The sequence below is a fragment of the Podarcis gaigeae genome (genome assembly GCF_964106915.1).
Source record: "Podarcis gaigeae genome assembly, chromosome: 7".
Lineage (NCBI taxonomy): Eukaryota > Metazoa > Chordata > Lepidosauria > Squamata > Lacertidae > Podarcis > Podarcis gaigeae.
In genome coordinates this window covers 1,936,498-1,953,800 of record NC_139683.1, presented here as the reverse complement: position 1 = coordinate 1,953,800, position 17,303 = coordinate 1,936,498, and the positions used below count along the sequence as shown (strand labels likewise).

Below are 17,303 nucleotides of genomic sequence, written 5' to 3'. Positions count from 1 at the left end.
GATGGGAGGGTGTTTCACAGGGTGGGCGCCACCACCGAGAAGGCCCTCTGCCTGGTTCCCTGTAACTTGGCTTCTCGTAGCGAGGGAACCCCCAGAAGGCCCTCAGTGCTGGACCTCAGTGTCCGGGCAGAACGATGGGGGTGGAGACGCTCCTTCAGATTCCCTTTACAGCTAAAAAAGATTTGCAAAAAGAAAAGTATTCCCTCTCCCTCGTCTTTTTGAGCAGTGTGGCTTTCCGCGTCTGTGCCGCGTGCTGTGACCACGGGGGCGAGGAGAAGAGCGCCCAGCTGAAGTCTCTGCTGCTGGATTATTTTGAGAAGGATACAGATGAAGCAGATCCTGCACTCTCAAGTGAAGAGCAGGGTGCTGAGGATCTCCAAGACATTAAAGTGAGAGAAGCTGCTCTTTTCGCCTCTTCTTAATGGCACTGAAGCATAGAATGACACAGGCATCTCTTTTGGGCTTCTCCAGATTATGGCCACAGTCAGGCACCGTGTGTGGCAATGTGCCGCTGTCTCCTGTACCCTAATCCTGCAATGCTCCTGGGACTTCATGGTCCTCATCCGTTTCATAATGCTATTTATGGGTCTGAGTAGGCTTTCTAAATATCTCCTGAGATAATGATGGGTGGGTAGGTGAACCTCTGGCAGATTTGTTCATATTAACTGTGTGTTCTCCACTGATGTGTGGTTAGGGACTTGCTCTGAAGACGGGGAGGGTTCTAATCCTGCTACTCCTCTTATTTTTCAAAGGAGAGGGTCATAACTAAGTGGCAGAGTAGGTCCTTTGCAGGCAGAAATCTCCCATTTTAAAAAGGGCTCAGGCAACAAGGGACTGGAAAGACCTTGAGTTGCTGCCCAAAGGACGTTCTAAGCTAGATAATCAGTAGCTTTACCCTGCCCACTTTTCTACCTGTGCAAAGAAGTGAGTTCTCTTCTCCCTTTTAAGCCAGAGGTGGGAAAGAGTCCTTTCTGGAGACACTGCCAATTATCAAGTGCACAATGCTGAGCAAAGACGAGTCCAGTGATTTGACTTGGTACAAAGTCAAAACAGCTCAAATCAGTAACTAAACTCCCAGTATGTTTTGCTTCCCAATTTCAGCTTCGGGACTGGGAAGAGCAAATACGAGCTGACGTCCGCAACTTCCTGTCTCTCCGCCAAGACGAGAAGTTCACTGGCAGGGCTGTGGCCAGGATCTTCCACGGCATAGGTGAGGATGTAATTCTCCAGCCGTTCCGTGGTCTGCTCTGCTTCTTGCATCAGCACAGAGCCTGGCACTGCACAGGTTGTTGCCGTTTAGTCGTGTCTGCCTCTTCGTGACCCCCTGGACCAGAGCACTCCTGTCTTCCACTGCCTCCCGCAGTTTGGTCAAACTCATGTTGGCCGCTTCGAGAACACTGTTCCACCATCTTGTCCTCTGTCGTCCCCTTCTCCTTGTGCCCTCCATCTTTCCCAACATCAGGGTCTTTTCCAGGGAGTCTTCTCTTCTCATGAGGTGGCCAAAGTATTGGAGCCTCAGCTTCAGGATCTGTCCTTCCAGGGAGCACTCAGGGCTGATTTCCTTCAGAATGGAGAGATTTAATCTTGCATTCCATGGGACTCTCAAGAGTCTCCTCCAGCACCATAGGCTGAAATCTGCCAAAACCTCCAGAGGGCATTTCTGCTGAATCACGATCTGATCTCTTAAGGGCAAAGGCAATTGAGCATCACATTTGCAACAATGCTGTAGAACAGCCTTTTCCAACCTGGTGCCTTGCAGATGTTTTGGACTACCAACTCCCAGGGCGTGGCTGATGTTTGTTGTCCTAAAAACATCTGGAGGCTACTACTTTGGCAAAGGCTGCTGCAAATTGAACAAAACTGGTAATCCTTAACTTTATGTCAGCAGTGTAGGCCAAGTAGAAGGCTCTGCTGGGCCCTCTAATGGCTGGCATTGCTCTGTTTTTTTTAAGAAATGACAAAGCGCTTGCAATTCTTTTGGTGGCTGATTGAGTTTTCTCCATTTGGACAGGAAGCCCACGCTACCCGGCCCAGGTTTATGGCAGAGATCGGCGTTTCTGGAGGAAGTACATACATTTTGATTTCAACAAGATTATACGCATGGCCACGGAAGAGATCATCCGTTGGAACTGAACTGAGCCTGCACTGCCATCTCCAGGGATGAAAGCCCAGAGCAGAGCTCCACGGTTCCCTCAAGCCTGTGTGCAGGTTGCTCTAACTGCAAGATGCAGCTGACCAGCCAGCATCCCAGGATAGCCAAAATAGCACCTCCTGCTCCCCTTGAGGTTTTGCAGAACTTCTCTGCAAGGCAGATGGGAAAGCTGGGCACCTGAATGGACTTCTCTGTTGCCCTAAATAAGCAAAGGTTTTGGGGGAAATGGCTTGTTTTTATCTCCAAGCCTTTCCTATTTTTGTATGTAAAGCTTCCTTTTTATGCTTAATTTTTTACAAAATTGTCCTGATTTTTTAACATTTTTTTTTTAATGTAAGGAAGAGTGTTAAGTCTTCTAACTTCTAGGAATTTTTATTATTTTTATTTATTATCTGGAGTTCTACATATTTTGCAAATCTTGAAGTGTGTTAATGATGATAATAAAATATGTATACAAGGAGGACCCATGATTAAGGGTAGAACATGCACACACAATTGGGAGACATACAGGAGGGACTGGTGTCAGCAGGCATAATCTTGAAGAACTGATGGGCAGATCCTCTTCCATAAAAGAATTGTGAGGATTTGCTTTTATATGGCATTTAGAAATATAATGCTTTAAATGTTTGGCTGCTGCCCGCCTCTTCACCTGCGATAAACCTGTTTCATTGTATGGAGGGGCCTTTAACGTATTTTTAAATAAGCTGTGGAATGCTTGCATTGTTATAAAATTGATCATGAACCGACAGTCTTAATTTAGCACTGATTTTTCTCTCAATTCCCCCATATCCTTTTTGTACATTTGCCTTAATAAATATACAAAGAATATTTATGCTGCCTTCACATCTAATTGAGCAGGAACTAAACAGGTGAGGAATTTAATAGTAGTAGTAGTTATTTAGAGCATTTGCACCCCACTCTACAGCCAAAAAGGTTCCCAGAGCAGCTTGCATACCATCAAAACAAGACAGTCCCTATCCTCTGACTTTGAATTAAACCCACAACACCCAAGGGAAAAGAGACAAGGAGGGAAGAGGAAAACCAAAACACACACTGGTTTCTGTACAGGTTTCTGTAATGACCAGCTGGCGCAGATCAGAGGCAGGTGCCTGATGCAGCTAGGCCCCCAGCAAGGCTGATGGAATGAGTGAGCGCTGCGCCCCATCTCCCCCACTGAGGCAGCCAGAATTGCACTTCTCTTGACCTCATTCTCTGAAGAAAGTGATTAAGGTCTCAAATATATCCATTAAATGTTCATAAATTTACAAATCTATTTGCCAAGAAGTGATGGGCAGTGGCCATGATCTTCGGTTTTTTGATGTTGAGCTTCAGACCATATTTTGCGCTCTCCTCTTTCACCCTCATTAAAAGGTTCTTTAATTCCTCCTCACTTTCTGCCATCAAGGTTGTGTCATCTGCATATCTGAGGTTGTTGATATTTCTTCTGGCGATCTTAATTCCGGCTTGGGATTCATCCAGCCCAGCCTTTCGCATGATGAATTCTGCATATAAGTTAAATAAGCAGGGAGACAAAATACAGCCTTGTCGTACTCCTTTCCCAATTTTGAGCCAATCAGTTGTTCCATATCCAGTTCTAACTGTAGCTTCTTGTCCCACATAGAGATTTCTCAGGAGACACTCCCATTTCATTAAGAACTTGCCATAGTTTGCTGTGGTCGAAGTAGATGTCTTTCTGGAACTCTCTAGATTTCTCCATAATCCAGCGCATGTTTGCAATTTGGTCTCTGGTTCCTCTGCCCCTTCGAAATCCAGCTTGCACTCCTGGGAGTTCTCGGTCCACATACTGCTTAAGCCTTCCTTGTAGAATTTTAAGCATAACCTTGCTAGCGTGTGAAATGAGTGCAATTGTGCAGTAGTTGGAGCATTCTTTGGCACTGCCCTTCTTTGGGATTGGGATGTAGATTGATCTTCTCCAATCTTCTGGCCACTGCTGAGTTTTCCAAATTTGCTGGCATATTGAGTGTAGCACCTTAACAGCATCATCTTTTAAAATTTTAAATAGTTCAGCTGGAATACCATCACTTCCACTGGCCTTGTTATTAGCAGTGCTTTCTAAGGCCCATTTGACTTCACTCTCCAGGATGTCTGGCTCAAGGTCAGCAACCACACTACCTGGGGTGTACGAGACATCCATATCTTTCTGTTATAATTCTGCTCTATGAGGCTGCTCTATAGTGTCCTTTATTGGCAGCGCTGTATGCAGCTTGTCAAGTGCTGAAAGGGGATGATGACCTCTTATGTTTTCTACCTCTATGGTCCCCTGACCCAAAGGGGACACAGTTTCAATGAACTACGCATGAACACTGCCGGTACTCGGTCGAACTCTCCCTCTCCAAAGCAGAGGGAGCCTTCGCTGTTGTTGACATCCGTCTGTCTCGGGAGACAAAGGAGGGTTTGAATCCTTTGGGGGTTGAATCCTGCACCGCTAGAGAGGTAAAAAGGACAGAGCGGCGCCACTCTACACTTGTGCCAAAGCCCCTTTCGATCTACAACCGGAAGTCTCGGCCTTTGCAGTGAGACTGTGCCCTTTGGGGGGAATGGCGTCGCGAAGCCAATAGAGAGGTGCCGGCTAGAAGGGCCGCGAGGCCTCGGAGCGCCGTTTCCGGTCTAAAAAGGGAGGCTTCCCTCGTTTCCCTCTCCTTGACCGGAAGCGTACCTGGGCTCCTGGTCTGGGCCTTGTTCCGTTTCTCTGAGGGAGGCGGCGGCGTTTCTGCTCTCGCTGCTGGCCGGGGAAGCGCGGAGCGGAGCGGCTGGACTTTTATGTGGGTCCCGCGAGCGGCGGGGAAGGAGAGGGAAGGGGCGGCTCAGCGGCGCCCTCTAGCGGCCGAAGCGCGGAAGAGCAGGGAGGGCCGGTGGGGAGGCGGTTGCCATGGCAACGGAGGGGAGGCTGGACCACTCGCCTCGGGGATGCTGCGGATGCTGCCAGGCAGGCTGGCAACCCGGTGATGCTGAGTCCTGCTGGGGCCACAGGGGTTCTTGTGGGGGTCGGGGAAGCTTCGTTTTTGGGAGTAGGGGGGTGACATGATGCAGGCCTGTGAGCTTCCGTGTAGGTTTGGCAGGCAGGAGAGCCCCCAACTCCGTTAGCACTTATGCAGTTATTCTGAATTCATACCCTGCACGATTGTCAAAACAACAACGCCTCAAAGTGGTTTACGAAAAAAGGTTAAAATAATATTAATAAAACAGTGGTACCTCAGGTTACATACGCTTCAGGTTACGGACTCCGCTAACCCAGAAATAGTGCTTCAGGTTAAGAACTTTGCTTCAGGATGAGAACAGAAATCGTGCTACAGCGGCACAGCGGCAGCGGGAGGCCCCATTAGCTAAAGTGGTGCTTCAGGTTAAGAACAGTTTCGGGTTAAGTATGGACCTCCGGAACGAATTAAGTACTTAACTTGAGGTACCACTGTAATAATAATAATTTTTATTTATACCCCGCCCTGCCCAGCCAAGGCCAGGCTCAGGGCAGCTAACAGGCAATAATAAAAACAAGTTGAATGAATACCACTTAAAAGCAAGATTAAAATACAACATTAAAATATTGAAACATTAAAATGCAGCCTCTGCACAGGAGGAGAAAGGAAAAACAAAGAGGGGGAGGGAATCAAATTGACTCCAAGCCAAAGGCCAGGCGAAAACTCTGTCTTACAGGCCCTGCGGAAAGAAATCAGATAACAAAACAATAACAAAACCACAACGACGGCATAAAAGATACGAAAAGTCAAAATAATAAAATTATATGTTTTTGTTGTTTATTAAATTTGCATACCACAAAGATCCCAGGGCCGTTCACAATGTAAAAATACAAAATGAGAACACATAATAGATTTTTTTAAAAAATAAGAAATAAATATGAATAAATAAGTACACCAGTACTGGCTCCCTACACAAAGAATAGATGACAGATTGATGGTGACAGATACTTAAGGGAGTCCTTTCTAATGGACTGAAAGGACGTTTAAAAGGAATCGAAGCATAGGGAGCCAACAGGATGCACTTCAGATGATGACAGACTACAGCTTGACCGGGCCTGGTATGAGTAGGGAGTCCGACATCATTTGGGGGGCATAATGCTGGCTACCCTTGATGGCCCCCCCTCAAAAAAGAGGGGGGGTTAAAAAACATACCAGCATTTCTAAGTGTCTTGGTAAGCTTGCTTAAACAAGAATGTTTTTAGCAGGCAACCCCAGTTAAAAAAAGGGGTCCTGAGCATCCACTGCCTGTTAGAAAGGACAGTATATATGTATGTATGTATTTTTTTAAAAAAAATATACACCACTTGATTGTAAAACAACAGACAAACCTCAAAGTAGTTTACAAAAAAGGTTAAAGCAATTAAATTCTCAATAAGTAAAAATTAACAACAATAATTTAAAACTCTCACAGAGCTAAAATGACAGCAGACCAAAAACAAATTCAAACTTGCATCTACTTTCTAAACATCTGGGCAAAGGTAAAGGGACCCCTGACCGTTAGGTCCAGTCATGGCCAACACTGGGGTTGCGGCGCTCATCTCGCTCTATAGGCCGAGGGAGCCGGCGTACAGCTTCCGGGTCATGTGGCCAGCATGACTAAGCCGCTTCTGGCGAACCAGAGCAGCGCACGGAAACGCCGTTTACCTTCCCGCCGAAGCAGTACCTATTTATCTACTTGCACTTTGACGTGCTTTCGAACTGCTAGGTGGGCAGGAGGAGGGACTAAGCACCAGGAGCTCACCCCGTCGCAGGGATTCGAACCGCCAACCTTCTGATCGGCAAGTCCTAGGCTCTGTGGTTTAACCCACAGCGCCACCCGTGCCACATCCGGGTCGTCTTGTCTAAGCAATAATGTTTTAAGCAGGCACCGAAAAGAGTACAGTGAAGGAGCCTGCCTGATGTCAATAGGCAGGGAGTTCCAAAGTGTAGGTGCCACCACACTAAAAGATCAAGTTCTTACAAATGTGGATTGGGTGTTTTGTGGGACCTGCAACAGTGCCAGTTCCACTGGGTTGGTCAAACAAATATTCTGATCTGCTAGAAAGGAGCTTCCTAGGTTACAGGCATAAGAAGATCTAATGTCTCCAGTATCCGCATCTCACAGTGGCCAACCAGATACCCAATATGGGAAGCCTGCAGGCAAGACCTGAGTTCAAGAGCATGCTCTGCTCCTGAGGTTTCCAGCAACTGTTATTCAGAGGCACACGGCCTTTAACAGCAGAAGAAGAGCATAGCCCTTGTGGCTAGTTGCTGCTGGTAGCCGTCTTCTCCATGAATTTGTCTAATTCTCTTTTAAAGCCGTCCAAGTTGGTGGTCATCCCTATCTTTCGTGGGACCAAATTCTGTAGTTTAGCTGTGTGCTGTATGAATAAATGCTTTATTTTGTCTGTCCTGAATCTTTCAGCATTAATTTTATTGGAGGTCCACAATTTCTAGTATTTTGAGAAAGGGAGAAAAACTCTACCCATTTTCTCCATATCATGCATGAATTTATATACCTCCATATACCTATTGTAAAACTCTGATCAGATTCTATTAGCGTACTCTAAGGATTAAATGCTAACTGCTGATAAAATTATATACGGTACATTAAGGACTGAGCACATGTAAAATCTCAATGGAAAAGTGGGTGTTTTGAATACATTGTTGTGTCCAACAGAGAAGGTAGGCAGGAGATGATTAATGGCTTTTATTGAAGATTGGTTACGTTGGTTAACTACTAGCAACGTGAAAACCATCAGGACTATTATGTCCTTCCTGCTTACAGCCCATGGTAAAATAAAATGATTCCAGTACCTTTTTATGTCACTTTAAAGCTAAACAAGAATATGTAAAATAAAGACCTCAAATCTTATTTTATTCATTTAACAAAATTTATATACCAGTTGATTGTAGTAAAGCCATTTAGTGCGTAACAAGCAATATTAAAATGCAGTGTTATCTCAATTTTCAGCTGTACCATGTTAAAGGGTATGAAATCAATTATATCAGAAGTAAAACAATAATAAGAAGACTGAATTACCCTTTGTAATTTATTTTCCACCAATGACAGGAGAGCAGGGTGGGTTAGGGTGTTGGCTTCTGCAGCCAATCAAAAAGCTAAGATACAAGAAGATATCTTACGGGTTTTCTCAAATATTTGTATAAAGTTGTTGTGACTTTATTATGTTTCAGTAAGTTTCATTAGCAACCTGGAGGTTACTGGCCAAAGGCAACTCTCAGGTATTTTTAAATAAAAACAATAAACGTTTTCAAGTCCCGTTTTTCATCTACCAGGGCAATTCCATTCTGTGAAGTTATGCCACAGTACCCAGACTCTCCCCTGTTCTGCTTTCTAGAATATTAGGTTTACCAGGTATCTACCTGGAAAATCATTGTGTCTCTCTAACAGCGCCCATAAGTTGCAAAATATTATGCTGGGCAGAGAAAGCTAAATCCATGCCGTCTCATTTTCATTATTTGTGTATAACATGTCTAGCCTCTGAGTTCTTTCCACAACCACCAATGGGCAAACTCCCTTTCCCTCTGGCCCTTGAATACCTACACTTCTCCTGGACGCACCTGAAGGTACAGATCCCTCCTTTCTCAGGCTGTTGAGCTCTGCCCATCTTTGCTTGTGCTCCCTGCAGGTGGATGGCAGTTCCTGAAGGATGAACGCCAAGTATGCTGTCCTCGCAATGCTGTATTTTGTCCAAGGCATCCCATATGGGCTCCAGTCTGGGCTGCTGCCTATCTACTTTCGCACGCTGGGCCTCTCCTTCACCAAGATCAGCCTGTCTAAGGTGCTTTATGTGCCCTGGATTCTCAAGATGCTCTGGGCACCCCTGGTGGACCATTACTTAACCAAGAGGTCGTGGCTGCTGCTCACCCTGTATGGCTTCGTTCTGGCCTGCCTGGCCTGCTCCCTCATGGCCCCCGAGACAAACTTCCTCCCGGTGGCCATCGTCCTCCTGCTCATGAACTTCTGCGCCTCCATCCAAGACATTGCAGTGGACGCGATTGCCATCCAGCTGCTGACGCAACGTGAGATTGGGTACGGCAACACCATCCAGGTCGTGGCCTACAAGCTGGGCTCCGTCTTGGCAGGAGGGGGCCTGCTGACTTTCCTCCATCACCTGGGCTGGCAGACCCTCTTTGTGGGCCTGGCCCTTCTTTACGTTGTGGCCATTGGAGTCACCTGGAATGCTAACCTAAAACTGAAAGTGAGGTTCAATCCTCAATACAGTTGGGTCAGGTTCAGAACCTTAAACCCCTGCCTCATGCTCCAAGAGCTTCTCAAGGTGCCGGACACTCTTTGGACTGTTGGTTTGGTGCTGCTCTATAAGTTGGGTGAGTCCTTCTAAAGACTTGCAGCTGCAGATTATGCTGGTGAGCCAAATGGTTGATCTGTTAGGACATGAACAGTGTGTCTTTGGGAAAGGGGTCCAGGCTACTGGGGAGAGGGTAAACATGGGGATATTGCGTGCAGCTCAGCAAAGCCACATGATGTAGACCTTCCAAGTTGATGCCATTTCAGGTGTGAGAGTTGAGGCCACTATAGTTTTGAATGCACCTCCTCTTAAGCACCTTCAGCTTCTTAGCTCTTCCGGTTTCTCCAGCCTAGTGACTTCCAGATGCTTTGGACTGCAACCCCCATCAGCCATGGGGAGGCTGTCTTACGTCATGTGCTTTTTAAGTAACTGAGTTAGCCTGCATCTTGTGACCCACCCCCAGAGTTACAACAGAGAGTTTCTCTGGCAGTTAGACCTCTACAGCCTGTGCGTCTGACGCCCTTGTTACAACAGCTTTGTTGGCTACTGGCCTGTTTCCAGGCCCAATTCAAAGTGCTGGTTGTGACCTGTAAAGTCCTATATCAGAGGACATATTAGCATGTCGGCTGCAGTGTGTGGGTGCTTCGTGCGAATGCTTTCCATGCTCCTCCTTGGTTTGGAAAGGGGTTTAACCTCCAGTTTGGTAGGAAAACTGAATTACTGTATCACGAAATGATGCATGTCTAAAAAGTGTGTCAGCAACATGAAAAGTTTGGAAAGCTCTGCCCTATATGGTTCTAGCCCAAGCTATCTGAAAGGCTATACAGTGGTACCTCGGGTTACATATGCTTCAGGTTACATACGCTTCAGGTTACAGACTCCGCTAACCCAGAAATATTACCTCGGGTTAAGAACTTTGCTTCAGGATGAGAACAGAAATCGTGCTGCGGCGGCACGGCGGCAGCAGCAGGAGGCCCCATTAGCTAAAGTGGTGCTTCAGGTTAAGAACAGTTTCAGAACGGACCTCCGGAACGAATTAAGTACTTAACCGGCGGTACCACTGTATTCATCCATGCAGGCAGCAACCATTTTGCATGCGTCTGATTGACGTGTGAACCAGTGGCGTAGCGTGGGGGGTGCAGGGGGGGCCGGCCGCACCGGGCGCAACATCTGGGGGTTAGGGTTAGGGGGCACAAATCCATGGGTTAGGGGGCGCAAATTACTTGCCTTGCCCCGGGTGCTGACAACCCACGCTATGCCACTGGTGTGAACACCAGTGCATGGGTCTTTTTGGACCTGGGAGAGGGCAGAATGGGGGCAGAACAGGGTGGGGCATAACAAGGTGGGCAGGGCTTATGCTCACGCCACCGACACACACAGGGGCCAGGAATAGAGTCTCTGCGCAAAGTGGTTGCTGCCTGTAATAGTAACTATAATTCCTATTCCTGTTATTTGCAGCAGCCGAGGTTCCCCAGGCCAGGGCAGGCTTTGCTGGAAACTGAACCTTGATTCTCCTTGCAGGTGAACAAGGGGCCATATCCATGTTTCCCCTCTTCCTACTGGACCATTCCTTTTCCCCACAGGAGCTTGGCTTCTGGAATGGGATTGTGGCCATGATCTTCTCCATTATAGGCTCCTCACTCGGAGGCTATCTGATGTCAAAACAGGGGTAAGCACCATCAGCCTTCAAATGGGGTTTCATGCTGTGGATTCTCCATGTGGTTTTTCATCCTACTCTGCCCAACCTTTCACTTCCAGCAGGCACAAAGCAGGCCATGCTTTCTCCCATTTATGCAGAATTAGGAGGCTGCTGTACACTGAGAAGCGGGGAGAAGAGAATCGGGAATGCCTGAGTTGCTCTCAGGAATCCGTATCTTTTGCCGCCTCAAGGACCAGAAGCATTTTACAAAAACAAAAAAAATATGGATCCTCAGAGGGTTGAATGGCCATTTGCAAATGCTTTTGAAATCACGCCCACCTGCTACCTATTATCCTTTGACTCCCTCTGCACTCAATTAGAAATAGCTACCATTTCCACAGCACATCTTTTGCCCTGCTTGCAACATCTACCCCATAATGCTGAAGGCTGGATCTTTTCTCCAGGGCAGCCTGATTTGATTCATAGCCTTTTCACTTCAGCCTCTGTCCTTGCCGCGCTGCAATGAACCTCTTCTTGTGCTGTCCCTGAGTGCTTCTGCCATTCCTGATGACTTTCCTTTGTGGCTTATTCTCCCCAGGAACCCCTTTTCTATGCTGAAGACCTTGATGATATTCCGCTTGTTCAGCCTGGTCTTCCAAACACTCCTGCTGGTTGCCTATGAGGACAAAAAACCAGTCTTTGAAGGTGAGCTGAAAGAAGCCCAACACAGCAGCTGTTTCTCCTGCTTCAGTCTCTGTGTGGATCTCATCCAAGAGTCCTAAAGTCACAAATGTGTTTACTGTGGTTTATTCTCCCCACCCTGAATCTGAGTGTTTGCAGAATTTGAGGGACTTCAATGAGGGCGACCTTTTATAATGGCATTGCAGAGTGAACGCTCTTAGATGCAGCAACTCTCCCCATCTGTCCACACAAATATTCCTAGTACATGAGGATAAGAAATGGTGCATTATTGACTGTGGCTGAAGGCCACACAGAACAGGGGTGAGAGCTCAAAAGCTTCCCTCTTCTAAGGATTTACGGGACCGCCTGGTCTGCCCTACAGAGGACCTTAAGGTCCATGAATAACCATAGTTTAGAGGTCCCAGGCCCTAAGGAAGTTAGACTATCCTCCACCAGGGCCGGGGCCTTCTCAGTGATGGCTCTGACCTGGTGGAACGCTCTGTCCCATGAGACCAGGGCCCTGCAGGCTTCAACTTCCTTCCGTCGGGCCTGTAAGACAGAGCTATTCCACCTGGCTTTCAATTTGAATTCATCCTGATCTTTTATTTCCCTTCTCTTCCCTCCCCCTCCTCTTTTATGAAGATTACCCACTCTGAGACCCCACATCTAATTCTCCCCTGGTCTCCTCGCTGGCCCAAGTAGGACTAATTCAGCCAGCTAGCCCTGGGGATTATCTAATGCTTATTAGATGGATTTCCCCTAAATTGATTTCTGAACTTTGAATTTTATTGTTATTCATGTTTTTATACTGTATTTTATGCTGCTTTTACAATTAAGTGTTTTGAATTTGTTGTTAGCCGCCCTGAGCCCAGTTTTTTGAACTAGGAAGGGCGGGTATAAATAAAAAATTATATATATAGGTCTGCAAATGACTGCAAGGTCTGCAAATGACTCCATATATATATGGAGTCATTTGCAGACCTTGCCTGCAAATTTGCACACTTGCAACCAGGAAGGCCAAAATTTTGCTAAGCAATGGAAACTCTCAAGTTCCTCAAGAGTTCAGGCCCAGCAGCAGGTAAAGAGACTGTAGCTCTTGAATCCTTAACCCACACCTTCTTCAGGTTTTTGGAAGCCAACCAGACACTTTTCCCCGTTTGCTGCTTCTAGACTAACAGATCTCTCCCTCCCTCCCTCCCTCCCTCTTTCTCTCTCTCTCTCTCTCTCTCTCTCTCTCTCTCTTTCACTCTCTCTCTCTCTCTGTGTCCAGTGGCAGCTGTGCTGAGCATCTTCCTACAGCACTTCATCGCTGGCCTGGTAACCACCTTAACATTCAGCATAATGATGCAATGTGCACAAAAGGCCCAGGAGAACATACAGGTACAACTCTTGCCTCTACGTTCTGCTCCCCGCCCCACTGCCCAAAGAACATGTGTTGGTTAGCTTTGGTGCTTTAAAAAGCTTTAGTTCTTTAAAAAGCCAATTCACTTACTATGAACTAGTAACGTCTTAACTAGAGGTGGGAAGGCCTGGAAAAAAAACCCTGGAAAAATGGGGAGGGGACCAGGCTTTTTTCCGTTTTTCCCGAAAGCCGTTTCCCCCCAGAAAAATGAGGTTGGGGGGGGAGTGTGAGGAATATTCAAACTATCAAAGTTGTTTTCATTTTTTCTGGAAAAAAACAGCTTTGGAAATTTCCCCCCGGTATTCTTCCAGGCCTTTCCATCTCTAGTCTTAAACCACCTTCTAATTTATTGAGGTTTCTGGTTATTTGTACCCCTAGGTATCTGAACCTGGTGTGGCAAAGTTTTATCTTGGTGACATTAGTAAGTTTTTGGGTGTGGGGAGGGGTGTTGAAGCACATAGCTTCTGACTTTGCAAAGTTTATTTGTAGGCCCAGCACCATTGCAAATGTGTTGAGTTCTCTGGTTAGGGAGGTTGCTGTGTATATGGGGTCTGGTGCTGTGACCATTAGGTCATCTGCAAAGAGCAATAATTTGTAGGTTCTGCCTTTTATTTCCACTCCCTTGATATCTGTGGCTGCTCGGATTGCTAAGGGTTCCAGAGCCAGGATAAATAAGATAATTTTTTTCTTTTACATTGTGTTTTAATGCTGTAACCTGCCCTGGGACCTTAGGGTAACGGGTGGGAAACAAACGAATAAACGAATAACGTTTGCTCCTCCCTCGCTGTGCCTTCAAGAAGGGTGTGTGGAAATGAGCCTTTAGGCCAGGCATAGGCAAACCCGGCCCTCCAGATGTTTTGAGACTACAATTCCCATCTTCCCTGACCACTGGTCCTGCTAGCTAGGGATCATGGGAGTTGTAGGCCAAAAACATATGGACGACCAAGTTTGTCTATGCCTGCTTTAGGCTCTCTGCAAATATAAATGGGACGCGGGTGGCGCTGTGGGTTAAACCACACAGCCTAGGACTTGCCAATCAGAAGGTCGGCGGTTCAAATCCCCGCGACGGGGTGAGCTCCCGTTGCTCGGTCCCTGCTCCTGCCAACCTAGCAGTTTGAAAGCAGGTCAAAGTGCAAGTAGATAAATAGGTATTTCCGTGGCATTTCCGTGCGCTGCTCTGGTTCGCCAGAAGCGGCTTAGTCCTGCTGACCCGGAAGCTGTACGCTAGCTCCCTCAGCCAGTAAAGCGAGATGAGCGCTGCAACCCCAGAGTCGTCCGCAACTGGACCTAATGGTCAGGGGTCCCTTTACCTTTACAAATATAAATGGGGAGGGGGACAATTCTGGGCGCTGCCTCTGGGCTGTGGCCTGGATCCCCTCCTCTCCTTACGACGCCTCTCTTTCCTCTGCAGGCCACTCACTACTCCCTGCTGGCCACGCTGGAAGTGCTGGGCAAACTGGTGTTCAGCAGCCTGGCAGGCATCGTGGTGGACTGGCTGGGCTTCGTCGGGGCTTTTAGCGTTTTCCTCGCCCTCTCCAGCATCTCTGCTGCCTACATACTGTCTTCCAGAAGGTGATGGCTGCTACCACCAGGAGGAGGAAGAGAAGAACCTGAGAGGAAGCAGGGTCACTGTGAGCCAGAGGTGGCCAAGGGGAATTTCCAGGTCTCCAGAGCCCCGTAAGCCACAATTCCTCAGGGATCTCAAAGCCCTTTGTGAGGGGGAAGAGCTGGCAAGGGCCTTCCTCAAAGTAATTTTCTCAGGAACTCTCCTTCTATTTGCCTGGGAAAGTCCACGCTTCTCCGTTCAGGCTAAACACACAAGAAGTGTGTTTAGACTGAATTCCGAGGTCAGTTAATGCCTCAGTGTTTGTTGTCAGTGACTGAGAAGTAAAGGAGGGCAGGATCGCTGTCTGTGGCAGGGTGTGAGAGCAAATAAATAAACTTTTTTTAAAATAAAAAACACACAGTTGGATTTACTTCTGAGGAAATGCTCATAGGGTTGGGCTGCAAGGTAGATGACTTCTTGAACCCAGCTCTGCTTGGGTCCTGGAGCAGCGAGCCCCAGTGAGTCCTGGAGAATGCCAAGGGACATCATGAGATCGGGATCAGGCCCAAACTCTACCTAGTCCAGCATCCAGATGCCTCAACAGGAGACCCAGAAGCTGGACCTCTGAGTGGCACAGCATCTCTCCCCACCTGTTAATCACCTGATGGCCACCAACAGCGCCAGCTGACTCAAATGTCAGAGGAAAGATTCGGGAGTGGACTCCAAAAGTACACTTGCAGGTCTTCATTTGCAGGTGTGACTTGAGTTCAGGTTGCACCTGCAAAGGAATATATCTTTTCCCCCCCCTTTGCATTTCTGTCTTGAATTCAAGCCACAGCTGCAAAGGAGGATTCAGGAATAATAATAATAATTATTATTTATTATTTATACCCCACCCATCTGGCTGGGTTTCCCCAGCCACTCTGGGCGGCTTCCAACAAAAGACTAAAATACAATAGTCTATTAAACATTAAAAGCTTCCCTAAACAGGGCTGCCTTCAGATATCTTCTAAAAGTCTGGTAGTTGTTTTTCTCTTTGACATCTTGTGAGAGGGTGTTCCACAGGGCGGGAGCCACCACTGAGAAGGCCCTTTGCCTGGTTCCCTGGAACTTGGCTTCTCACAGGGAGGGAACCGCCAGAAGGCCCTCGGCGCTGGACCTCAGTGTCCAGGCAGAACGATGGGGGTGGAGGAACACTTTAAAGTCTGCTTCCGACTTTTCTTCCACTTAGCCATGGCTTGGAAGTTTACCATAACTGCCATGTAGGATGTCAAGTCAGAAAGGTGGGCATGGTTTGCTCAGAACCACCTGGTCTGCCAACCTCTGAAGCCTTTCAGGTCTTATTAGGCCTGTGAATGGGCGACTCCTGTTTAAGGAGAGGCCACTCACTGGCGGACAAATCACCTAGTCCAGATGGTATCCACTCTGGAGGTTTTTAAGAACTCATTCATGAAACTGCTGGTCTGCTAACAAAAACCATTAGGTTGACCCTAAAATTTGCCTCTGAACCTGAGGACAAGAAAGTAGCATCATTTTTTAAAGCAAGAGATTTAGAGGGCATCTTGGCAGTTGCAGCCTATGCTGCTTCCACACAGGTGGAAATCATTGTGGAAGATAGCATTGCCGGCAAGGAGACTTGTAATCTCAGGTATATGGGTTCAAGATTCCTGCATTGCAGGGGGTTGGACTAGATGACCCTCATGGTTCCCTGCCAACTCGTACCATTCTATGGTTTCTAAGCATATAAAAGAACAGAAGCGTATAGGCAGAGGTGATCCAGTTGATGAGGCTGGAGGACTTAAAAGAGGATTGGGCAAATTCACAGAGGAGAGGGCTATGGATGGCTACTAACCACAATGGCTCCGCTCTGCCTCAAGAGGCATAATAATAATAATAATAATAATAATAATAATAATAATAATAATAATAATTTATTATTTGTACCCTGCTCATCTGGCTGGGTTTCCCCAGGCACTCTGGGCGGCTTCCAGCAAAGATTAAAAATACATTAAAATGTCACACATTAAAAACTTCCCTGAACAGGGCAGATGTCTTCTAATAATCTTGTGTGAGTATAATTATTGTTAAGATTATTATATACCTGACATTTTCCCTGACTCAAGGTGGCTGACAGATAAAACCAAGAACTGCTTAAAATATAGGAAAAATCGATAATTTAAAAGCCATTTTATACACACACACACTCCATTAAAACCATACAGATAATTACAATGGGAGCAGCATGGCACCACCCCTGTCATTAAAAGGAGTCAGTTTCCAAACGCCTGTAATTATTATTATTATTATTATTATTATTATTATTATTTATACCCCGCCAATCTGGCTGAGTCTCCCCAGCCACTCTGGGCGGCTCCCAATCAAATGTTAAAAACAGTACAGCATTAAATATTAAAAACTTCCCCAAACAAGGCTGCCTTCAGATGTCTTTTAAAGATAAAATAGCTGCTTATTTCCTTCACATCTGGTGGGAGGGAGTTCCACAGGGCGGGTGCCACCACCGAGAAGGCCCTCTGCCTGGTTCCCTGTAACTTGGCTTCTCGCAGCAAAGGAACCACCAGAAGGCCCTCGGTACTGGACCTCAGTGTCCAGGCTGAACAATGGGGGTGGAGACGCTCC

The 17,303-nt window shown here is 46.9% G+C and overlaps 2 protein-coding genes across 3 annotated transcripts in view; both read left to right on the top strand.

Annotated features, from left to right (window-relative positions):
- Nucleotides 1–2,984, top strand: part of RECQL4 (RecQ like helicase 4) — a 46,590-nt gene extending 43,606 nt beyond the window's left edge. Inside the window, exons 23-25 of the mRNA XM_083748975.1 lie at nucleotides 227–389; nucleotides 1,102–1,210; nucleotides 2,012–2,984. Of these exons, the coding sequence (XP_083605101.1) occupies nucleotides 227–389; nucleotides 1,102–1,210; nucleotides 2,012–2,133 (394 nt within the window). The 3' untranslated portion in view covers nucleotides 2,134–2,984. The remainder of the gene's footprint in view (nucleotides 1–226; nucleotides 390–1,101; nucleotides 1,211–2,011) is intronic.
- Nucleotides 2,985–4,807: 1,823 nt separating this feature from the next.
- Nucleotides 4,808–15,080, top strand: MFSD3 (major facilitator superfamily domain containing 3). 2 transcript variants are annotated; one of them, XR_014566791.1, is made up of 7 exons: nucleotides 4,808–4,935; nucleotides 8,778–9,477; nucleotides 10,920–11,067; nucleotides 11,636–11,742; nucleotides 12,989–13,098; nucleotides 13,499–13,714; nucleotides 14,532–14,672. XR_014566791.1 is itself a non-coding variant. In XM_083749296.1 (6 exons), the coding sequence occupies exons 2-6, from the start codon at nucleotides 8,799–8,801 to the stop codon at nucleotides 14,694–14,696; spliced, it is 1,209 nt and encodes a 402-aa protein (XP_083605422.1). In that variant the 5' UTR covers nucleotides 4,808–4,935; nucleotides 8,778–8,798; the 3' UTR covers nucleotides 14,697–15,080. The 2 variants fall into 2 exon arrangements, 1 of the variants encoding a protein (XP_083605422.1); XM_083749296.1 differs by lacking the exon at nucleotides 13,499–13,714 and having other exon boundaries at nucleotides 14,532–15,080.
- The last annotated feature ends 2,223 nt before the right edge of the window (nucleotides 15,081–17,303 follow it).